The sequence below is a fragment of the Panthera tigris genome, chromosome B1, assembly GCF_018350195.1.
Source record: "Panthera tigris isolate Pti1 chromosome B1, P.tigris_Pti1_mat1.1, whole genome shotgun sequence".
NCBI classification, from domain to species: domain Eukaryota; kingdom Metazoa; phylum Chordata; class Mammalia; order Carnivora; family Felidae; genus Panthera; species Panthera tigris.
Genome location: NC_056663.1, coordinates 132701668 through 132727616, shown reverse-complemented (window position 1 = coordinate 132727616; position 25949 = coordinate 132701668). Strand labels below are relative to the sequence as shown.

The 25949-nt window shown below is 37.4% G+C and overlaps 1 protein-coding gene across 4 annotated transcripts in view; it reads right to left on the bottom strand.

Moving 5' to 3' along the window:
* KLHL8 (kelch like family member 8) overlaps nt 1-25949 on the bottom strand; it is a 72175-nt gene that overhangs the window by 24542 nt on the left and 21684 nt on the right. For all 4 annotated transcript variants that reach the window (XM_042984226.1, XM_042984227.1, XM_007074712.2 and 1 more), the window contains exon 2: nt 1051-1412. In XM_042984226.1, coding sequence (XP_042840160.1) covers nt 1051-1263 — 213 coding nt within the window. In that variant the 5' untranslated portion in view covers nt 1264-1412. The remainder of the gene's footprint in view (nt 1-1050; nt 1413-25949) is intronic.

The following is a 25949-nucleotide window of genomic DNA, read 5'->3' as shown; positions in this document are numbered from 1 at the left end:
ATAGCTAAATTTCACACAGAGCTAGAATTATATAATGGTTTTCTTCTCAAAATCTTAGGGCCTAGAAATACATAAAACCAGTAACAGTTTAAGGAAAGAGAATATAGCTCATTTATCCACAGTATAATACTATACCCCTGGACATTCTGGACCTAAAATTCAAAGCTTATGCTTTCAGTTTATAGACTCCTGTTGAGTATTCTCTGGTCTGATTCTTCAAGTATGCTTTCCATCCCTATGACTCAGCTTTAAAAAGCTGTCTGATCAAAAGCAAAAGCAAAAGCAAAATTTAAGAGATCCCAAAGTGGCAAATCAAATGTGGAAAATGCTTCATGGATGCATATGAATCATCAAAAAAAATTTAATATTACACTGAGATATAATAGTAAAAGTACTTTAAACAAGTAATGAGGAACAATTAGACTTCCACACTGTTTTATCACTTTTCCAATTTTACTAAAACTGTCTTTTGCAGCAGAATAACACAACATGTGGTCTATAGACCACAGACTTAAAACTTACTACACTTTTTCATCCAAGTCTAAATAGATTGTACTTCATTATCAGGTATAGAGAATCTCACTTAAGAGACCATTGTTTTAAAGTAGAGATTAAATTACCAGGATAGGAACATGTACTAAAATACTACTGCAGCTGAGTAAACAACCAAGAATTCCTAACTTTTAACTTACATTAAGAGTAAGTGAGTATACCAGGATTTTTAAATACACAAGTTAAAAGCTTACTGGTCAACAGCAATTTATTAATTTCAGTAATAATAACTATTTGTTGTTGTAAGGTCCAGAACTCTCAGAAGTTAAATTAACTATGAAATAATGAATATTAATACTTAATAAGTACAAGTTTACCTTGTGCTAATCCTCCTTTACTCACCTTCCTTTATATCCTTTCACCTTCAATAAAAAAGGATTGAGACTAAAATCATTTTGACTATAACAAGTATGATACCAAAAATTCACCCTCTATGGTTATAGAAACCCTCATTTTTCATAATACAATAAAGAGTTTGAAAAAGAAGAAAAGTCTTACCTTTAGTGTGACATCACACAGTTCTCCATTTTCATAAAACCGAAGAAGGGAACCATGAAAATCTTTCCAAGCTTCATTTGCTTCAAAGATAAAAGAGTCTTCTCCATCACCATCACTAATTGAAGACCTATTCTTTATTTGCTGGTGCTGTTGCCTTTTCCCCTTTGTGCAGTGATTCCTAGCTTGTTTTGCATTCACAGATTCTGAAGCCATTTGCAACACTCTTCTTTTAATATAGCTCTCTTCTCAAATATTCCATTTATTCTCTTAAAAGGGGTGTGGAGGAAGCAGAAGGTAGATGCAGCCCACTAACCTTCAGACATTTTTCAAAACCCAAACTGCCATTGTCCAATTGGCTGAGACTGAAAAATAAACAGTAAAACACATAAAAACAAACTAAAACAAAAGTATCATTAATAATTATAGTTTACAAAACTGGATATAAAATGACCACATAAATTACTACTTAAGAACAAGTAATTTTGCAGCTCTATGCTAAATGTCATAATAATTACCTCAGCTAATTATATCAGTGAAGGAATGCCTTTAAAATCTAATTTGAAAATTCTGGGAAGATGGTGGAATAGAAGCAGCAGGAATCTATCTCCCATACCTAGGCAAAAATTGTACTGGCAGAATCAAACTGTAGAGTCTGTGGAAGGCTTACAACTTCAGGGAAAGACTGAAATGTTTAATTTTGTCAACTTCAGCTCTTAAGTACAACAGCACCTGTCCATCCCCACATCCTCAGTCAGATGGCAAGTAAGCAGCCGGGTACATGTTCCTAGAGCAGCTTACACAATTTTCAGGAGTTGGGGTGGACAAAAAGGACCTAGTCCTCCAAATATCAGTGATCTCTGCTGAGTGCTGACTACTGCTTCTGATCACAGAAGTGCAGGTAAAGAGGTGGACAGTCATTGGTAATACACCTCCACCTACTGTTATAAGTCCCTCCCTCTCAGCTGACATGCCTTGCAGGGAATTTAAAAGGCTCGTGCCCTTCCTTTCCATTCTTACTGTTTGTCCCCCCCTTCTCCTTTTCACAGTCAAGACAATAAAAAACAAGAGCATATACAAGGAAAATTAGAAAGTGACAATGCATGCCAAGGGAAATGCTCAGAAAAGATGTGAGAAGACCTTAAATTATATACCTCAGGCTGATCATTAGCACAGAGATGGCTTACAACAAACAAAAAGAACAATAACAAAAACAAAAAATAGCAGACCTTAAAGAAGAATTAATCTGGACAATGATTTCCAGAATTACTACATTATTAGATTCAAATACCCAGTGTTCAACAACAACAACAAAAATTACAAAGGATACAATGAAACGGAAATATGGCCCATTCAAGGGGTGGGGTGGGGAGAGGGACAACAAACTGTACTAAAAAAGAACTAATGGAGTTTATAGTAAAGACTTAAAAAAAACTCTTTTAAAGATGCTCAAAGAACTAAAGATATAAGGAAAATCAGGAAAATAACCAATACATTCAAAAAAGAAAAAGAAAAACTAAATAGAGTCCAAAAAGAGTTTCTGGAAGTGACAAGTGCAATAACTGAAATGAAAAAGTCACTAGAGACACTCAGTGACAGATATGAACAGGCAAAAAAAAAAAAAAAAAAAAAGAATTATCAAACTTGAAGACAATGGGAAATATCAACTCTCAGGTAAATACAGAAGAAAAAAAGAAAAAGACTGAAAAAACATGAACAAAACCTAAAAGACCTATGAACCAGCAAACAGACCAACATGCACATTATGAGAATCCTAGAAGAGTAAGACAGACAAAGGGGAAGAGAAAATATTTAAAGCAATAATAACTGAAAACTTCCCAAATTTGATTAAAAGCATCAATATAAGCATTCAATAAGTTCTAAGAAAGAGGAACTCAAAGGAAACCACATCAAGACATAATCAAACCTTCAAAACCCAAAGATAAAAAGAGATTCCTGAAAACAAGAGAAAAGTGAATTGTCAGACACAGGAATCCTCAATAAGAGTTTTAGCAGATTTTTTTATCAGAAACTTCAGAAGCCAGATAGAATAGGCAGATATGTTCAAGGTACTAAAAGACAAATCGAAGATATTATATCTGGCAATACTGACCTTCAAAAGTGAAGGGGAAAATAAGACATTCCTAGATAAACAAAAGCTGGGAGAGTTTGTGACCATTAGACCTGTCATGTAAGAAATATTCAAGAGAGTCCTACAAGGTGAAATGAAAGAACACTTAACAGTAACTCAAAGCCATATGGAAAAATAAAGAGCTCAAGAAAGTAAACACATGTATGACTACAAAACCTAGTATTACTGTAACAATGGTTGGTAACTACACTTTTTGTTTCCAACAGGTTTAAGAGACTACTACATTTAAAGAAGAAAAAGCAATTATTAATGTAAAAGCTGCTATTACTATAACTTTGGTTTCCAACACCAAATCTTGTTTCCTCTACAATTCAAGGGAATAATTTAAAATAAATTTAAAAAATAAAATTAGGAGTGCCTGTGTGACTCAGTCGATTAAGCATCTGACTTCGGCTCAGGTCACAATCTCCCGGTTCATGACTTTGAGCCCTGCATTAGGCTCTGTGCTGACACCCTGGAGCCTGGGGCCTGCTTCAGATTCTGTCTCCCTCTCTCTCTGCCCCTCTCCTGCTAGCACTCTGTCTCTCTCTCCTTCAAAAATAAGTAAACATTAAAAAACCTTTTAATTAAAATTTAAAAATTTAAACCAAAATTTAATAATTACTAACTGTGTCCAAAGACACAAGTAAGTTAAAATGGAAAGGATGGAAAAAAAGATTTTCCATGCCAAAAGTAACCAAAAGAGAATATGGCATATCAGATAAAACAGACTAAGTCAAAAAATGTTACAAAAATAAAAGGATATTACGTATTAACAAAAGGATCAACACAGCAAGAAAATATAACAATTACGAACATTTATGCATATAATGACAGATCATGAAAATATACAAAGCAAAAACTAACAGAACTCAAGTGAAAAATAAATAGTTGCATAATAATAATTGGAGACTTCATACTCCATTGGCAATAAAGGATAAACAGACAGAAGAAATAGAGGACTTAAATAACACAGTAAGCCAACTAGATCTAAGACATATAAAGAACAGTCCACCAACAACATAATACATATTCTTCTCAAGTGCATGTGGAACATTTTTCAGGACAGACAATATATTAGGCCACTATTTAAGTCTCACAGATTTAAAAAAATACACAGCATACCAAGTATACTTTTTAAAAAATTTTTTGATGTTTATTTTTTAATATAATTTATTCTCAAACCAGCTTCCATACAACACCCAGTGCTTGTCCCAACAAGTGCCCTCCTTAATGGCTATCACCCACTTTCCCCTCTCCCCAACCCCCCATCAACCCTCAGTTTGTTCTCTGTACTTAAGAGTCTTTTATGGTTTGCCTCCCTCCCTCTCTGTTTTTAACTATTTTTTTCCCCTTCTTTTCCCCATGGTCATCTATTAAGTTTCTCAAGATCCACATATGGGTGAAAACCTATGATATCTGTCTTTCTCTGACTGAATTATTTCACTTAGCATAATACCTTCCAGTTCCATCCACGTTGCTGCAAACCGCCAGATTTCATTCCTTCTCATTGCTAAGTAGTATTCCACTGTATATATAGACCAAATCTTCTTTATCTACTCATCAGTTGTTGGACATTTAGTCTCTTTCCAAATTTGGCTATTGTTGAAAGCACTGCTATAAACATTGGGGTACATGTGCCCCTATGAATCAGCACTCCTGTATTCCTTGGGTAATTCCTAGTAGTGCTATTGCTGGATCACAGGGTAGTTCTATTTTTAATTTTTTGAAGAACCTCCACACTGTTTTTCAGAGTGGCTGCACCAGTTTGCATTCCCACCAACAGTGCAAGAGGGTTCCCATTTCTCCACATCCTCTCCAGCATCTATAGTCTCCTGATTTGTTCACTTTAGCCACTCTGACCATCATGAGGTGGTATCTGTGTGGTTTTGATTTGTATTTCCCTGATGAGTGATGTTGAGCAACGTTTCATCTGTCTGTTGGCCATCTGGATGTCTTCTTTAGAAAAGTGTCTATTCATGTCTTCTACCAATTTCTTCACTGGATTATTTGTTTTTCAGGTGTGGAGTTTGGTGAGTTCGTTATAGATTTTGGATACTAGCCCTTTATCCAATATGTCATTTGCAAATATCTTTTTCCAATCCATTGGTTGCCTTTTAGTTTTGCTGATTGTTTCCTTTGCAGTACAGAAGCTTTTTATCTTCATGAGGTTCCAATAGTTCATTTTTGCTTTTAATTCCCTTGCCTTTGAAGATGTGTCAAGTAAGAAATTGCTGCGGCTGAGGTCAGAGAGGTTTTTTCCTGCTTTCTCCTCTAGGGTTTTGATGGTTTCCTGTCTCACATGCAGGTTCTTCATCCATTTTGAGTTTATTTTTGTGAATGGTGTAAGAAAGTGATCTAGTTTCATTCTTCTGCAAGTTGCTGTCAGGTTCTCCCAGCACCATTTGTTAAAGAGACTGTCTTTTTTCCATTGGATACTCTTTCTTGCTTTGTCAAAGATTAGTTGGCCATACATTTGTGGGTCCAATTCTGGGTTCTCTATTCTATCCCATTGGGCTGTGTGTGTCTGTTTTTGTGCCAATACCATACTGTCTTGATGATTACAGCTTTGTAGTAGAGACTAAAGTCTGGGATTGTGATGCCTCCTGCAGGGTCCTTTGTGGTTCTATACAAATTTTAGAATTGTTTGTTTTAGCTTTGAGAAGAATGCCAGCACAGTTTTGATAGGTATTGCATTGAATGTGTAGACTGCTTTAGGTAGTATTGATATTTTAACAATATTTACTCTTCCAATCCATGAGCACAGAATGTTTTACCATTTCTTTGTATCTTCTTCAATTTCCTTCATAAGCTTTCTATAGTTTTCAGCATACAGATCTTTCACATCTTTGGTTAGGTTTATTCCTAGGTGTTTTATGGTTCTTGGTGCAACTATAAATGGGATCAATTTCTTGATATCTCTTTCTGTTGCTTCATTATTGGTGTATAAAAATGCAACCAATTTCTGTACCTGGATTTTGTACTTTGAGACTTTGCTGAGTTCATGTATCAGTTCTAGCAGACTTTTGGTGGAGTCTGTCGGGTTTTCCATGTAGAGTACCATGTCGTCTGCGAAAAGTGTAAGTTTGACATCATCTTTGCCAATTTTGATGCCTCTTAATTCATTTTGTTGTCTGACTGCTGATGCTAGACTTCCAACACTATGTTAAACAACAGTGGTGAGAGTGGACATCCCTGTTGTGTTCCTGATCTCAGGGGGAAAGCTCTCAGTTTTTCCCCACTGAGGATATTAGCTGTGGGCTTTTCATAAATGGATTTTACGATGTTGAAGTATGCTCCTTCTATCCCAACTTTCCTGAGGGTCTTTATTAAGAAAGGATGCTGAGGGGCGCCTGGGTGGCTCCGTCAGTTGGGCAACTGACTTCAGCTCGGGTCATGATCTCGCAGTTTGTGAGTTCGAGCCCTGCATCGGGCTCTGTGCTGACAACTCAGAGCCTGCAGCCTGCTTCAGATTCTGTGTCTCCCCCTCTCTCTGCCCTTCCCCTGCTCATGCTCTGTGTCTCTCTGTCCCTCAATAATAAATGTTAAAAAATAAAAAATAAAAAGAAATATAAGAAAGGATGCTGAATTTTGTCAAATGCTTTTATGCATCGATTGACAGGATCATATGGTTCTTATCTTTTTTAATTAATGTGATGTATCACATTGATTGATTTGCGAATGTTGAACCAGCCCTGCAGCCCAGGAATGAATCCCACTTGATCATAGTAATTCTTTTTATATGCTGTTGAATATGACTTGCTCGAATCTTGTTGAGAATTTTTGCATCCATATTCATCAGGGATATTGGCCTGTAGTTCTCTTTTTTTTGCTGGGTCTCTGTCTGGTTTGGGAATCAAAATAATGCTGGCTTCGTAGAATGAGTCTGGAAGTTTTCCTTCCATTTCTATTTTTTGGAACAGCTTGAGAAGGATAAGTATTATCTCGCTTTAAATGTCTGGTAGAATTCCCCAGGGAAGCCATCTGGTCCAGGACTCTTATTTGTTGGGAGATTTTTGATAATTGATTCAATTTCTTCACTGGTTACGGGTCTGTTCAGATTTTCTATTTCTTCCTGTTTGAGTTTTGGTTGTGTGTGGGTGTTTAGAAATTTGTCCATTTCTTCCAGGTTGTCCAGTTTGTTGACATATAATTTTTCAAAGTATTCACTGATAATTGCTTGTATTTCTGAGGGATTGGTTGTAATAAATCCATTTTCATGCGTGATTTTATCTATTTGGGTCCTCTCTTCTCTCTTTTTGAGAAACCTAGCTAGAGGTTTATCAATTTTATTTTTTCAAAAAACCAACTCTTAGTTTCATTAATCTGTTATCCTGATTTTTTTTTTATTTTGTATTGTTTATTTCTTCTATGATCTTTATTTCTTTTCTTCTACTGGGTTTGCGTTTCTTTGTTGTTCTGCTTCTAGTTCCTTTAGGTGTGCTGCTAGATTTTGTATTGGGGATTTCTCTTGTTTCTTGAGACCGGCCTGAATTGCAATGTATTTTCCACGTAGAACTGTCTTTGCTGCATTCCAAAGGGTTTGGACTGTTGTGTTTTCATTTTCATTTGTTTCTGTATATTTTTTTAACTTCTTCTTTAATTGCCTGGTTGACCCATTCGTTCTTTACAAGAATGTCCTTTAACCTCCATGTATTTGGAGGTTTTCCAAGCTTTTTCCTGTGGTGGATTTCAAGTTTCATAGCATTGTGATCTGAAAGTGTGCATGGTATGATCTCAATTCTTTTATATTTATTGAATGCTGTTTTGTGACCCAGTATGTGATATTGGAGAATGTTCCATGTGTACTCAAGAAGAAAGTACATTCTGCTGCTTAAGGATGAAAAGCTCTAAATATATCTGTCAATTCCATCTGGTCCAGTGTATCATTCAGGCCCTTGTTTCTTTACTGATTTTGTCTAGATGATCTGTCCATTATTGTAAATGGAGTATTAAAGCCCCCTACAATTATCACATTCTAACCAATAAGATTGCTTATGTCTGTGATTGTTTTATGTATTTGGGTGCTTCTGAATTCAGTGCATAGACATTTATAACTGTTAGCTCTTCCTGATGGATAGACCCCCACAATTATTATATAATGCCCTTCTTCATCTTTTGTTACAGCCTTAAGTTTAAAATCTAGTTTGTCTGATGTAAGTACGGCTACTCCAGCTTTCTTTTGACTTCCAGTAGCCTGAGAGATGGTTCTCCATCCACTCACTTTCAATCTGAAGGTGTCCTCAGGTCTAAAATGGGTCTCTTGTAGACAGCAAATAGATGGGTCTTGGTTTTTTATCCATTCTGATACCCTATGTCTTTTGATTGGAGCATTTAGTCCACTTACATTCAGTGTTATTATTATTCAAAGATAGGGATTTAGAGTCATTGTGTCATCTGTAGGTTTCATGCTTGTAGTGATATCTCTGGTACGTTGTGGTCCTTGCAACATTTCACTCACAGAGTCCCCCTTAGGATCTCTTGTAGGGCTGGTTTAGTGGTGACGAATTCCTTCAGTTTTTTGTTTTTTTTTTGTTTTTTTTTTGTTTTTTTTTTGTTTTTTTTTTGTCTGGGAAAACCTTTATCTCTCCTATTCTGAATGACAGGCTTGCTGGATAAAGGATTCTTGGCTGCATATTTTTCCTGTTCATCACATTGAAGGTCACCCACCATTCTTTTCTGCCCCGCCAAGTTTCAGTAGATAGGTCTGCTACTACCCTTATGTATGTTAAGGCCCGTTTATCCCTAACTGCTTTCAGAATTCTCTATCTTTGCATTTTGCCAGTTTCACTATGATATGTCATACAGAAGATCGATTCAAGTTACACCTGAAGGGAGTTCCCTGTGCCCCCTGGACGTGAATGTCTGTTTGGGGAAGTTCTCAGCTATGATATGTTCAAGTGCACCTTCGGCCCCTTTCTGTCTCTCTTCTTCTTCTTCTGGAACTCCTATGATATGGCTATTGTTCCCTTTCATTGAATCACTTAGTTCTCTAATTCTCCCCTTGTGATCCAGAATTTTTTTATCTTTTTCTCAGCTTCCTCTTTTTCCATAATTTTATCTTCTAATTCACCTATTGTCCCCTCTGCCTCTTCAATCCCTGCTGTTACTGCCTCTATTTTATTTTGCACCTCATTTATAGCATTTTTTAATTCAACATTACTATTTTTTAGTTCCTTGATCTCTGCAGCAATAGATTCTCTGGTGTCTTCTATGCTTTTTTCAAGCCCAATTAATCTTATATCTGTTTTGATCAATACTTTAGCTGTCATTTCTTCCTGGAATATCTTTTGAGGAGAATTCTTCTGTTTCATCATTTTGGCTAGTTTTCTGTACCTTATGTGTTTTAAAAGTTTGTTATGTGCTCTGCACCTGTGAGCACTGCTATATTAAAGAGGGGTAATACACTGTCCAGGGCCTGGCCCTTCAGAAGGTGTTTTTTGGAGAGTGTTACTTGCTTTGTGTTGTTGTGACTTTGGTTATTATATTTCCCTACTCGTAGTGATGCTTTGGACCCTCCACCAGATGTGCTTTGATTTGTTCCTTGAAGTAGCCCTGGAAAGGAAAACAAACAGAAAACAAAACACAGAAACACACAAATAAAAAAAGAAAAGGAAAGGAAAAAAACAACCCAAAAGCAAAAAACCAGAAACACCAGCTGCAAGTAAAGAACAGGGTAGAGGTGGTGCTGATGGAAGAGCACATACAAAGAGAGAAATGACAGGGGTAGGGAAAAAGAAAAACACTGACGAGGCAGAGAGACTAAATGGCTTAATCCAGAAGGACGGAAAGGAAAGGAAAGGAGCAGGCCGGGGGAAAAATAAAAGAAGGTAAGGTTGTCCAGACAGAGAAACTATACAGCTTAATTATTCCAGAAAGAAAGTAAAGAAGGAGGTACAGAACATGTATCAAGAGGGCGCCTGGGTGGCTCAGTTGGTTGGGCGTCCGACTTCAGCTCAGGTCATGATCTCACAGTCTGTGAGTTCGAGCCCCACATCGGGCTCTGTGCTGACAGCTCAGAGCCTGGAGCCTGCTACAGATTCTGTGTCTCCCTCTCTCTCTGCCCCTCCCCTGCTCATCCTCTGTCTCTCTCTGTCTCAAAAATAAATAAAAACATTAAAAAAAATTAAAAAAAAAAAAAAGAACATGTATCAAGAGAATGGATTAAGTTGTCTGCTTAAACAAACCAACAACCAGCGTACCCAGACTACAGGAGGGAAGAGATAAGAAGAAAAGGAAGGAAAAATATATCTATATAATAAGAATTGTCTGCGAATTAATCCAGGCAATGCAGCAGCGCTGGTCTGAAGGAGGGGCCATCTAGTTCCTCAGCATCTATGCCGCTCCAGTAGATACGCAGTTACCAGGAGCAGAGTGGTGTGGTTTGATGTAGGGGGGTCCCGCCTCCAATGTGGGCCCCACTGTCTGATCCCTGAGGTCCCACCTTGGTGGTGGTGGGGAGAAAAATGACAACACCCTCCCCCCCGCCAGTCTCTCCTCCACAGACCAGTGACCCAAACTACTCTGTAAAAGCCGTCCTCACTGTGCCGCAGGCACAAACGAGGCAGTTCGTTTCATTCCACTGACTCCCATGCCCCAGCGCTTGGCTGGGATTCAAACTCCCGCTCCATGCTCCCTGGTATTGGGGAAGCACAGCTCTTCGCCACCCCATATGTGGTCCCCCGACAGGCTTTGTCCTGTCCCACAGCACTCCAAGGGAGGGGATCACTTTCTCCTACCGCAGACTGCACCCCTGACCTAGCCACTGAGCCCAGGGCTGGCTCTCCTCCTCCCCAGGTGCACGAACAGGGCAGCCGGCCCCAATCCGGAGAAAGGCCCACAATTAGAGATTGGATCTTTCTCCATCCCCGTCATGGTTCTTCTCTTGTCCAGATACAGTCCTATGCTTCCCCAGCCGCTCTTTCTTTCCCTTTGTCTCTCCACAGAAGGGGATCCCTCCCCTCCATTTGTTTTATCTCTGCCAGTTCACAATCACACACCTATGGCCCGGCAGGCTGTCCCGGTGTACTCCTGGTAGCAACCCAGTCTCTTTTCCTCCCAAACTCTTGGGGCTCAAAGTCCTTTGGCTTCAACACTTCTTTGTTTGAGAGACGCAGGAAGTTCAGATCCCCTTACTTCTCTGCCATGTTGGCCCCTCCCCCAAGTATCCTCTTGAATCACATCAGGATGAAGTTAGAAATCAATGATAAAAGAACAATGGAAAATTGGAAGAAATGGGAAAATTAATACCCTTTCAAAAACAACCAATGCATCAAAGAGGTAATCACAAGGGAAATTAGAAAACACTTAGAAGCATGGGACACCCGTGTGGCTCAGTTGGTTAAGCATCTGGCTTCGGCTCAGGTCATGGTCCCATGGTTTGTGAGTTCGAGCCCCACATCAGGCTGTCTGTTGTCAACATAGAGCCTGCTTTGGATCCTCTGTTCCCCTCTTTCTCTGTCCCTCCCCTGCTTGCACCCTCTCTCTCTCTCAAAAATAAACATTAGGGGAAAAAAACAAAGAAAATACTTAGAAGCAAAGGAAAATAAAAACACAATATACCAAAACTTACAGAAGCCACAGTGAAAGCAGTGCTAAGTAGGAAACTTATGATTATAAACACATTTTTTAAAAATCTCAAATCAATAACCTAGCTTTACAAATTAAGAAACCAGAAAAGGAAAACTAAACCCAAAACTAGCAGAAGAAATGAAATATAGAGTAAAAAATAAATAAAACAGAAAACAGATAAACGGCAGAAGAAAACAACCCAAAAGTTGGTTCTTTGAAGAAATCAATACAATTGACAAAATTTCTGGTAAATCAACTAAGACAAAAAGAGAGAAGGCTCAAATTAGTAAAATTAGAAATGAAAATGGGGACATTACTTCTGACTCTACAAAAATAAAAATAATTATAAAAGAATACTATGAACAGTTATACATCAACAAATTGAATATGAAATAGACAAGTTCCTAGGAAATAAAACCTAAATCACAAAGAAATAGAAAATATAAATAGAGACTTACAACTACTAAGAATCAATTATTGGGGTGTCTCAGGGGCTTAATTGGTTGAGTGATCGACTCTTGATTTCAGCTCAGGTCCATGATCTCACAGTTTGTGAGACTGAGCCCCACATTGGGCTCTGCACTGAGACTGTGGGGCCTGCTTGGGATTCTCTCTCCCTCTCCCTCTGCTCCTCCCCACTCATGCTCTCTCTCTCAAAATAAATTAATAAACTTAAAAAAAATCAATTATCAATAATAATCAATAATCAAAAATCTCCCCCAAAATTAAAGACCTGGACCTAACGGCTTCACTGGCGAATTCTACCAAGCATTTTATTTAAATAAGAACTAATATTATTCCTTCATAACATTTCCCAAAAATTGACAAGGACAGAATATTTCCCATCTCATTCTGTGAGGTCAGCATTACCTTGATATCAGAGACAAACAAAGACTATGAAAAAACTACAAACCTATAAATCTTAATGAACAGTAACGCAAAATCCTCAACAAAATAATAGCAAACAAAATTGGTGACATATTAAAAGGATTATACACAATGACCAAGTGGGATTTATTTCTGGAATGCAAGGTGGTTCAACATATAAAAATGAATAAATATAGTACACTATATCAAAATGAAAGAAAAAAAACCACATGATCATCTCAACTGATGCAGAAAAATAATTTCACAATACTCAACACACTTTCAAGATAAAAACACTGAACAAACTACAAACAGAAGGAAACTGCCTCAACATAATAAAAGCCATTCATGAAAAACTCACAGTGAACATCATACTCAATGGTGAAAGAACACATTTTTGCTAAAATCAGAAACAAGGCAAGGATGCCCATCCTTCACCACTTCTATTCAAGAGTACTGCAAGTTCTAGCCAGAGCACTTAGTCAAGAAGAAATAAAAGGCATGCAAATTAGAGAGAAGATTACCTCTACTCATAGATGATATGATCTTATAGGCAGAATATCCCAAAGACTCTACAAAAAAACCTGCAGAATTAATGAATTCAGCAAAGTAGACTACAAAGTCAACACACAAAAATCAACTGCATGTCCATACACATTTCTAATTCTCAGTTTTTTCATTTATAAAAGAACAAGATTGGTCTAGGACAGGGTCAGCAATTTTTGTCTGTAAATGACCCAAAAAGTAAATACTTTAGCCTCAATGGGACATGAGGTTTCTATCACAACTACTCAACTTTGCCACTGAAACACAATAGCAACCACAGTCAACAGTAAATAACTGAGCATAATTGTGTTCCAATAAAAATTTATAAAAACAACTGGTAGGCATGATTTACCCCCAGGGCCATAGTTGTAATAACCTGAGAAGGATGACTGATTTAAACCCAACTATATCAAATCATGTTAAATATAAACGGCCTAAACACCAACAAACAAAAAAGGCACAGATTATGGAATACTACTCAGCAATTTTTTAAAAAGTTAGCCACTAAAACATGTAACATACTGAATGGAAAAAAAAAAAAAAAAGCCAACCTCAAAGGGTTACATGCTTTTGGAATGTATGATTCCATTTACGTAACATTTTCAAAATAACCAAAGTATAGAGATGGAGAACATATTAGTGGTTTAGGGGTTAGGGAAAGATGAGAAGTGAGGAATGCCTGGGTTTGTAAAAGGTACTTGTGATGGAACTGGAAAAAAAGATACTTGTGATGGAACTAGACCTTGACTATGATGTGGTCACATGAATCAGTGTCAATTTCCAGGTTGTGATATTGTACTAAAGCTATGTCAGATATTACCATTGAGGAAAACTGGATGAAGGGTATACAAGATTATTTCTTACAACTGCAAATAAACCTAAAATTATCTCAAATAAAGGCATTAAAAAAAAGACTGTCAGACTGCATAAGAAGTGTGACTCAACATTAAATTGCCTATGAAACAACACCAACTTTTAAGTATAAAAATACAAATAAGTTAATGTAAAGGACAGAAACAGATATACCATGCTAACAGTACTTAAAAGTAAACTGAAGGAGACACATTATCTCATAACACAGACATCAAAGCCAAGAAAATTACCAGTTATAAAAAGACATTACCTAAAAAGCGGATAACCAACACACAAAAGAATGAAGTTAGATTCTTTATACCATATGCATAAATTAACTCAAAATGCATTAAGGATCTAAATTTAAAGCCCGAAACTATAAAACTGTTAGAAGAAAACAGAGGAAAAGCTTCATGACATTGGACATGGCAATGATTTCTTGAATATAACACCAAAAGTACAGACAACAAAAGAATCATGTCCATACAATACCCACCCACATCAGGCATCGGGACTTGCACTGGAAAGACAAATTTCCGTAACATTTGGCTTTGAAAACCAGTAAGGATTACCTACATGAGTTTTTACAACCGGTGGGGCTTAACTCCAGGTACTTAAAATCAGCAGGATTGACTCTGGGAAAGCCAGAAGGTATTAGGAAATTGAGTCCTTGCCCTGAAACATCCAATATAAAAGCAACAATTTGAAAAGCACCTGGGATACGTAGGAAGAAGTGTTATTTAATCTCAGAACATGTGCTGGACAGGCAGGAATCTTTAGGAGACTTAAGAACAAAAGATCTGGCCAGTGCCATTTCTCCTTCCACCCCCAAGCCTAGGTAGCTGGACATTTCTAGGAACATGCTCCACTGTACTAGCTAACACCACATACCCTGCCCCTGTGTTCTCCTGTGGATCTGCCCCATCCAACCCTGTCCAACTTGGCAAGCATCCCTCCAAAGCAGCTCCTGCTACAACACATCCTATAAGAAGCCCACAGGGAATAGCACCACTCCCTGTGCCTGGGGAGAGGGGAAGAGAACCACACACACCAGTGCAACTGCAGCCTCAGCAGACTTACTGGGGGCAGGCATCTGGTCTGATATCAGACCTGCCAACGAACAAAAGCCTCTCAGGGGACAACACAGGAAAAGTGCCCCGCAGTTCAGTGTTACCACAGCTGCAGCACACAAGCTGAGGGCAGGCATTTGGTCTGACTGCTGACACCACCCAACTACAAGCCCACAGCAGCCCCAGACTAGCAACTTAACGGCATGGCAACCAAACCCTGCAAACAACAGAGAAGCTGGGCCACGCCAACCAACTGGACTTGAAGCAAACACAGCTCAGCCACAACACACATAGGAGGGTGCACACAACACACATAGGGGACACCCTTGAAGTGCCTGGTTCTAGTGAACAGGAGACGCTGTACTACAGGGCACCACTGGAACTCTTCTTCATAAAGCCACACTTTCAAGAACAGGAGACACAGCTGATTTTCCTAATACATAGAAACAAAGACACAGACTTAGATAAAATGAGGAGACATAGGAATATGTCCCAAATGAAAGAATAGGAAATCACAGCAAAAGAGCTAAATGAAATGGAGATAAGCAATATATCTGATAAAGCATTCAAAGGGTCATAAAGATACTTATGGAACTTGAGAAAAGACTGAAAAACCTCCGTGAGACTATCACAAAAGGGAAAGAAAAAAGAACCAGAGATGAAGAACTCAATATCTGAAATTAAAAATGTATACACTAGACGGAATCAACATCAGACTAGAAAACACAAAAGAATGGATATGGAAATTGGAAGAGAGAGTAAAGAAAGCAACCAAGCTGAACAGAAAAAGAGAATGATAAAAATTGGAATAGGTTAAAACAACTGAGTGACATCATCAAGTGCAATAACATTCCCATGATAGGGATCCCAGAAGGAAAAGAGAGAGAAGAGGGAAAAGAAAACTGATGTGAAGAAAGAATAGCTGAAAACTTCCCAATTCTGGGGAAAGAAAGAGACACCCGTATCTAGGAGGCACAATGAACTGCCAATAAAATCACCACAAGGAGGTCCACACCATGATATGTAACACAGTGGAAAAAGGAGTAATAACAAGAGAATTTTAAAAACAGCAAGAGAAAAGAAAACAGTTACATACAAGGGAAAATTTATAAGGCTATCAGCTGAGTTTTCAGCAGAAACATTGCAGGCAAAGGGGAGTGGCATGATATACTCAGGGTGCTTAAAGGAAAAAAACCTGCAGCCAAGAATACTCTATCCAACAGGACTATCATTCAAACTACAAGGAGAGATAAATAGTTTCCCATACCAACAAAACTAAAGGGAATTTTCTGAGTGGAAAGAAAAGGCTGTAGTCAAGAGTAAGAAAATTAAAAAATGAAAAAATTTCACAGGTAAATACAAACATAATAAAAGCAGTAGATCAAGGGGCGCCTGGGTGGTTCAGTCAGTTAAGCGTCCTACATCAGCTCAGGTCATGATCTCATGGTTCATGGGTTTGAGCCCTGCATCAGGCTCTCTGCTGAGCTGTCAGATTCTGTCTCCCTCTCTCTCTGCCCCTCCCCCACTTGCGCTGTGTCTCTCTCTCTCTCTCAAAAATAAACATTAAAAAAAAAAAGAAGAATGGGTTTATGGGTTTAAAGTAAATGACCTTCAACTTAACATAGATGGCTATATGCATACGATGTTGTATGTGAACTTAACAGTAACAACAAATTAAACATCTGTAATTCATATGCAAAAAATGAACAGAAAGGAACCCCTAAGAATATCACTAAAGAAATCCATCAAACAGCAAGGGAAGAAAGCAAAAGAAAGGAACAGAGAACTACAAAAACAACTATAAAGTAGGTAACAAAATGACAATAAGTACATACCTACTGATAATTACTTTTTTTGATGTATGTCTATGAGAGAGAGAGAGAGAGAGAGAGAGAGAGGGAGAGAGAGAGAGCAAGCAGGGAAGAGGCAGAGAGAGAGGGGGACAAAGGATCCAAAGCAGGCTCTGCACTGACAGTAGAGAGCCTGATGTGGAGCTCGAACTCACAAACCTCGAGATCACAAACTGAAGTCAGAAGCTTAACCAACTGAGCCACCCAGGCACCCCCACCTAGAATTACTCTGTACGTAAATGAACTAAATGATGCAATCAAAAGACATATGGTGACTGAATACGTAAAAAAGATCCATCTATATGCTGCCTACAAGTCACTCGCTTCATACCTAAATACACGCAGACTGAAAGTGAAGGGATGACAAAACATTAATCATACAAAATAGAAGTGAAAAGAAAGCTGGGGTAGCAATATTTATATTGAACAAAATAAATTTTAAAACAATGACTGTGACAAGAGACAAAGAAACTACATAATGATAAAGGGCACAATCCAACAAGAGAATGTATAACAATGATAAATATTTATGCACCCAACATGAAAGCACTTAAATAGAGTAACTGTTAAAAGACAAAGGAAAGAATTTCAGTAATACAATAATAGTAGGGGACTTTAACCCCCCACTTAATGGGATAGATAATACAGATAGAAGATCAACAAGGCAACAGTGGCTTTGAATGAATGACTCACTTGACCAGACAGATGTATTTAGAACACTGTATCTCAAAACATTCAGATGTATTCAGAACATCCCACCATCCCAAAACAGTGAACACACATTCTTTTTTTTTTTTAAGTTTATTTATTTTAAGAGAGAGAGAGAGAACGTGTGCAAATATGAGTTGGGGAGAGCAGAAAGAGAGGGAGAGAGAGAATCCCAAACAGGCTCCATGCTGTCAGTGCAGAGCCTGACGCAGGGCTCCATCTCATGAATGATGTGATCACAACCTAAGCAAAAATCAAGAGTTGGACGCTTAACAGACTGAGCCATCCAGGCACCTCAGAATATGCATTCTTTTCAAGTGTACATGGAACATTCCCCAGAATGGATTACATGTTAGACCATAAAACAAGTCTCAATAAATTCAAAAAGACTGAAATCATATCATGCATCCGTTCTAATCACACAGTATGAAACTAGAAAGCAATGACAAGAAAAATCCTAGAAAGAACACAAACACATGAAGGCTAAATAACATGCTAGTGAACAATGAATGAGCTAACCCAGAAATCAAAGAGGAAATCACAAAATATATAGAGACAGACTAGACAGCAGCAGCTGGCATGGAGCTCCTTAGATGCTAGGGCTTGGATAGCACAGTAGCTCCCACCAGGTCGCCAGCCTCTACCCCAGGAGACCATTGCAATTGGCCACCCCCTACTCCTCTGTAACCACGTTCTACTCTAAAAGGTCTTGATCAAAACTGCCAATAGGAGGAGATGCAAAAGAACTCAATGGAGTGTGCTACTCAAGTGTTGAAGAAATATAGTCATCAAAAACAAGAAAAATCTGAGATATTATGACAGCCAAGAGGAGCTTAAGAAGACATGACAACTAACTGTTATGTGGTATCCTGAATGGGATCCTCTAACAGAAATAGGACATTAGTTAACACTAAGGAAATATGGGTGGCTCGGTCAGTGAAGCATCCAACTCTTGACCTCAGCTCAGGTCTCGGTCTCAGGGTTATGAGCTGGAGTCCTGTGTTGGGCTCTGCGCTGGGCATGGAGCTTATTTATTTATTTATTTTAATTTTTTTTTTTTAAACGTTTTATTTATTTTTGAGACAGAGAGAGACAGCATGAACAAGGGAGGGTCAGCGAGAGGGAGACACAGAATCTGAAACAGGCTCCAGGCTCTGAGCTGTCAGCACAGAGCCCGACGCGGGGCTCGAACTCACGGACTGCAAGATCATGACCTGAGCCGAAGTCGGCCGCCCAACCAACTGAGCCACCCAGGCGCCCCACATGGAGCTTATTTAAAAAATCAAAAAACAAAAACATATGAGAAAATCTGAATTAAGTATGGGGCTTTCGTTAATAATGTATCATACTGGTTCATTAACTTTAACAAATGTACCAATTTAGTGAAAAATGTTAAAGGAAAGTGGATGGCGGTATACAGGAATTATCTGTACTATCTTCACAATTTTCCGAGAAATCTAAAACTATTTTAAATGTAAAAGCTTAAATAAACAATGACAATGTGATAATGGACAGACATATATATCAATAGAACACAGTTCAGAAACAGACTCACAAATATGGCCAATTGATTTTTTTAATCTTTATTTTTTTAAGTGATATATCCACCAAATGTGGGGCTCAAACTCATGACCCCAAGATCTAGAATCACATGCTCTACCAACTGAGCCAGCCAGGCACCCCTGATTTTTTTTATTTATTTATTTAAGTACAATTGAAATACAACACTGTACTGGTTTCAGGTATATAACACAGTGATTTAACAATTCTACACATTATGCAATGCTCACCACAACAAGTGTAGTTACCATACATCACCATAGACTGTTGTCATAATATTATTAACTATATTCCGTATGCTGCATTTTTCATCCCTATGACTTATTTATTTTATAACTGGAAGTTTGTACCTCTTGATCCCCTTCACCCATTTTACCCACTCCCAACCTCCTCCCCTGTGGTAATTACCAGTTTGTTCTCTGTATTTGTCAGAATGTTTATGTTTTTTGTTTATTTGTTGTTGTTTTTTAGATTCCACATATTAGTGAAATCATATGGCATTTCTCTTTCTCTGTCTCATTTATTTCACTTGGTATAATACCCTTTTGGCCCATCCATATTGTCACAAATGGTAAGATTTCATTCTTTTTTATGGCTAATATTCCATTGTGTGTATATCTAACGCCCTTATTCTTTCATCTATCAATTAGCCAATTGATCTGAAAAGGTACAAAAGCAATTCAATGGAGAAGAGATGGTCTTTTCAACAAATGATGTTGAAACAATTGGATATCCATATACAAAATAATGAACCTTGACCTAAGCCTCACACCTCACATAAAAATTAACTAAAAATGGATCAGAGACTACACATATATATAAGTTTTAGACTAAAACTTCACAGAACACCAAAAATATAAAAATTTACTGTATGATAAGAAATAAAATGGAAAAATAAAATCTGATTAAAATAAAATAGAAAAAAGACAGTTACATTCCAACATATTCATGATAAGGACACAAAAGGCAATATAATCACAAGCCAGTCTATTTCCTAAAGGGATAAATCAGCCCACTAGATTAAGATATAAAGGCAGACATCATCACCATCACCATCATTCGAAATACTACCATCATCAACCTCACGATCCAAAACCCTATCTGCCTACCTCTATTTTCAGTATCTTATGTCTAGTAAATCATTTAGCTCCCACTATGGCTCTGTGAGGCAGCAATTTTTGTCTTGCCCCTTTCACAGATGAGGAAACTGAGGCACAATGAGATGGAATGCAGCCCAAGTAAGTGGGAGAGCCAATATTCAAACCTAGGCAGCACAGCTCCAAGAGTCTGTGCTATCAACCACTATACTACTGTTCAGAGCACTTAGCAAGTGAAAAAGAAAAAAACAACAAAGACATGAAAAATCAAGGTCCCTCTCTTCTCCCCTCTAAAACCAGCCATTCTAATTCCCCTACTTTTGCATGTAGCAATGTCATTTTTTTTTTAAGTTTATTTATTTAGAGAGAGTGCAAGTGGGGAGGGGCAGAGAGAGAGAGGAGAAGGAGAATTCCAAGTAGGCTCTGTGCTATCAACACAGCGCCAAATGCAGGGCTTGAACTCGCGAACCTCTGAGATCATGACCTAAGCTAAAAACCAAGAGTCAGACACTTAAACAACAGCTACCCAGGTGCCCCTGCAATGTCATTTTTTAGGTTGCCCTAGTTCATAACCTGAGCCATACCTAACTCCTCTGACTTTCATAACCTATCACTTTCAATTCCCCTGAACCTGCTTGGGAAAATCTCTCCTATTCCTGAATTCACTGAATTCAACTCTCTTTCACTGTACAGTAACCCCCTTATCTGCAAGGGATATGTTCCAAAACCCCCAGTAGATACCTGAAACTGCAGACAGTACCAAACCCTATACATACTATGTTTTTTCCTATACATACATACTCATGATAAACTTTAACTTATAAATTAGACACAGTAAGAGATTAACAACTAATAATAGAACAATTGTAACAATACATGGTAATAAATGTTATGTGAGTGTGGTGTCTGTCGCAGACGTTGTGTGTACTCCATCTGAAAGTATCTTATTGTACTGTACCCACACTTCTTGTGATGTGAGATGACAAAATGCCTACATGATAAGTTGAAGTGAAGTTGTGAAGTGAGATGAATGATGGGCATTGACACACTGTTAGGCTACTACTGACCTTCTAATGATACGTTAGGAAGATCATTTGCTTCTGAACAGCAGTTGACCTCACAAAACTGAAACTGCAGAAAATGAAACCATGGATAAGGGGGGTAGGAGACTATGGTACTCTGAGACCTATAAATCTTGCCTGGATTAGAATAGCTCCCATTAACCAATCACCATGCCCCTATCATCCCTAAACAACTAATAAGGGCAATGCTGCCAGATTTATCTAGCTCTCAGTGTCAATTCCAAACTGTTTGATCAAACCATAGTTCAAATTGCTTCTCCTGGCATTCAAAGCCAACCCCACCTTGCTCTGATTCCAACTTACCTTCCAGTCTTTTCCTCCATTATTTTTTGACATAAAGTAGGAGAAGGGAGGGGGAAAGGCTACTGACTAAACCACTGTGTGTCACATTTGCCAGAAGTCTTACACATACTCTCATTTAAGCACCACAACTACATTATAGATGGCCTAAACATCCCTGACTTGCCCAAAGTCACACAGGTAGAATATGGAAGCTTTCAATTCAGCTCTAATTCAGCCCATTCTTTTTCTACTTTATCAGACTTCACTATTCCATTTTCCTCAAATATATGTGCAAGTACTCAAGCCATTTCTTGTGAGGGAATGATATGTAGGCCAAACTTAAACAATGTTTCTGAATTGTAGGAAGCCTTCTCTAAATTCTCCCGATGGGGTATGATCACCCTTCTGTGAATCCACACAGTACATTGTAGTTCTCTGAATGATTTTATTCCTTTTGTGTTTTAGACTTGCCTGCTTAATACAATGTTAACTCTTAGAGAAGAGTATCTTAAAAATACCTATGAAAAAAAAAATCTATGTATCTTGCCCACATAAGCCTGAGTCATAAGTGATTGAGTCAGCATGATTTTGTTGGCTGTGTTTTTCCCCCAGTATAAAAGAACAGGGTCAACTCTTCATTGCTAGTTAAGCTAGCGAGTCTTCCTTCATCCAGAACTTTCATCATACCATATTTTGTGCCCAAGATCCTGAGTATTATGATGGCAAGTATTACTGATCTTACTTCTAAAGTTCACAAGGTTTATGTACACATGATTCAAAACTATCGTACACATTTTCCCTTGTATCAAACCACTCTAGCTTCTGTTTAAAGGCTTAATTTATTATTGTCACAAATCTATTTCCTTTGTCAGAGGACTGCTCTATGAAAAGGACATTATAAATACTCATTTTTATAAAATCATTTTTACATTTGACATCAGATTTGGGTAAGACACAACAGCTCAAAAACTTTCTATATCAAATTCTTTTAAAATGGTCTATTCAAAGAACACAGCACCCTCAACTTTTAAAAAATCTATTATATATAATAAAATGGGAGATAAAAGCAGGAAATGAATATTCCCTACAACACTTCACTCCTCCAAGGAACTTAGCAGACTTTAGGACTTATAAAGGCTGTATGTTAGTATTAAGTGAAAGTAAATCTCAACCTAAACTCTATAACCCAAAATGTTAAAAAAAAAAAAAAATGTAGATTCTGACCCTTAGGGAGAAAAAAATAAGATACTACTCCTTCCTCAAATATATTAAGAGATTAGAAAAAGAAAAAAAGAGATGATCCATGGAGGTCTGTTTCTACCACACCGTACTGTGTTAATCCTACTGAAGCAGACAGGAAATGAGACCATGTTTTTGTTTCCCTAAATGCTAGTAAAATCATTATCAATCCAGAAAATAAGAAGTTCTGAAGAAAAGGTATTTCAAACAGAAGCAGACGGTTTTACTGGTTCGATGCAGAGAATATATAACAAAACTAATGTGTTTTTACATGTAAACACAACTTACAATGAATTATAGAAAACAAGACTTATAGCAAAAGCATAAAGATACTACATTAGGTCACTCTATTTTCTTTTTTCTAACTTCTTTGCACTTATAATCTACATGTGCTATCAATATATAATACTGTTATGCAGAACACTATATTAATTCATACTGTATTATTCTCATAACTAAAGTCTTTATAGGCAAAGAATGACTTTTATACTACACATTAATCAGAACAGTACTAAGTAGAAAGAGGAACTCCAAATGGTACTTTGAAGAATCTCTATATAGTAACTATTGCTATATAGGCAGCATAGTGCTATTAGACTCATTCTTCTCATTTCTTTTTTAACTGAATAGTTGACATACACATTTTATTTTTTCAAGTGTATAACACAGTGAGTCAACAGTTCTATGCATTATCACCACAGTAAGTGTAGTTACTATATGTCACCTACAAAATTATCACAGTGTTATTGATCATATTCTCTATGCTGTATTTTTCATTCCTGTGATTTACTTGATAACTGGAAGTTTATACCTCTTGATCCCCTTAATCTATTTCACCAGTTTCCCACCTATCTCACCACTGGCAACCACTAACTTGTTCTCTGTATTTAAGAGTCTGTTTAGTTTTTTTGTCTGTTCATTTGCTTTTTAGATTCCACACAGAAGTGAAATCATATAGTATTGGTCTTTCTCTGATTGATTTTACTTAACATAATACCCTCTAGGTCCATCCATGTTGTTGCAGACAGCAAGACTTCGTTCTTTTTTATAGCTGAGTAATATTCCACTGTATTTATATACCACATCTTTATCCACTATTGATGGACAATTGGGTTGCTTCCATATCTATTATAAATAATGTTATAATAAACACAGGGGTGCATAGGTAATTTCCATTTTTAATTTTTTGAGGAACCTCCATACTGTTTTCCATAGTGGCTACACCAATTTACATTACCAACAGTGCGTAAGAGTTCTCTTTTTTTCATATCCTTGCCAAGACTTGTTATTTCTAGTCTTTTTGATAATGAGCATTCTGACAGGTGTGAGGTGATACTGCATTGTGGTTTTGATTTGCATTACTCTGATGGGTTAGTAACGTTGAGCATCTTTTCATGTGCCTGTTGGCTATCTAAATGCTTTCTCTGGAAAATGTCTATTCAGGTCCTCTGCTTGTTTTTCATATTTGACCTGTATTATGTTGAGATATGTTCCCTCTAAACCCATGTTGAGTTTTTAACATGAATGAATGTTGTACTTTGTTAAATGCTTTTGCCGCATCTATGGAGATATTCATGTGGTTTTTTTTTCTTTCCTCTTGTTAATGTGATATATCACATTGAATTATGACTACTGAACCATTCTCACATCCCTGGAATAATCCCACTTAATATTGGTGAATGTCCTTTTTATGTATTATTGAATTTCATTTACTAATAATATTTTGTTGAGGACTTTTACATCTATGCTCACCAGAGATAATGGTCTATATGTAATTTTCCTTTTTTTTTTTTTTTTTGGTGTCTTTGGTTTTGGTATCAGAGTAATGCTGGCTTGGTAAAATAAATTTGGAAGCACTCCTTCCTCTCCTGTTTTTTGGAATAATTAATAAGAATAGGTACTAATTCTTCTCCAAATGCATGGTAGAATTCACCTGGGAAACCAGTGGGTCCTGGACTTTTGTTTGTTGGGAGTTTGATTATCAATTCAAGTTCATTACTAGCAGTCTATTCAGATTTTCTATTTCTTCTTTTTTTTTTTTTTTAATGTTTATTTATTTTTGAGACAGAGAGAGACAGAGCACGAATGGGGGAGGGGCAGAGAGAGAGGGAGACACAGAATCGGAAGCAGGCTCCAGGCTCTGAGCCATCAGCCCAGAGCCTGATGCGGGGCTCGAACTCACGAACCGTGAGATCGTGACCTGAGCTGAAGTCAGACGCTCAACCAACTGAGCCACCCAGGCACCCCTATTTCTTCTTAATTCAGTCTTGGAAGACTATGTTTCTAGAAATTTATCCATTTCATCTAAGTTGTCCAATTTGTTGGCATATCATTTTTCACAGTAGTCTATTATAATCCGTTATATTTCTGTGGTATTGATAGTAACTCTCTTTCATTTCTAATTTTATATATTTAAGTCCTTTTTTTCTTCTTGATAAGCCTGGCTAAAGGTTTATCAATTTTGTTTTCAAACAACCAGTTCTCAGTTTCATTGATCATTTCTGCCATTTTTTAAGAGCATTTTATTTCTGCTCCAATCTTTGTTACCTTTTTCCTTCCACTAATTTTGGGCTTTGTTCTTTTTCTAGTTCCTTTAGGTATAAGGTTAAATTGTTTGAGATTTTTCTTGTTTCTTGAGGCAAGCCTTTGCCACACACCAGAGTGTTTCCATTCTCATTTGTTTCCATGTATTTATTTTCTCTTTGATTTCTTCATTGACCCACTAGTTGTTCAGTAGCATGTTGTTCAACTTCCATATTTGTGGTTTTTTCCAGGTTTTTTTTTTCTTGTATTGATTTCTAGTTTCATACCGTTGTGATGAGAAAAGATGCTTGCTTCTTAAATGTACTGAGACTTGTTTTGCAGCCTAACATGATCTATCTTGGAAAATGTTCCATGTGCACTCTGCTCTTTTTGGATGGAATGTTGTATATAGATCTGTTAAGACCATCTGATTTATAGTTCAAACCCATTGTTTCCTGATCTGGATGATCTGTCCACTGATATGAGTGGGGGTTTAAAGTTCCCTACTATTACTGTATTACTGT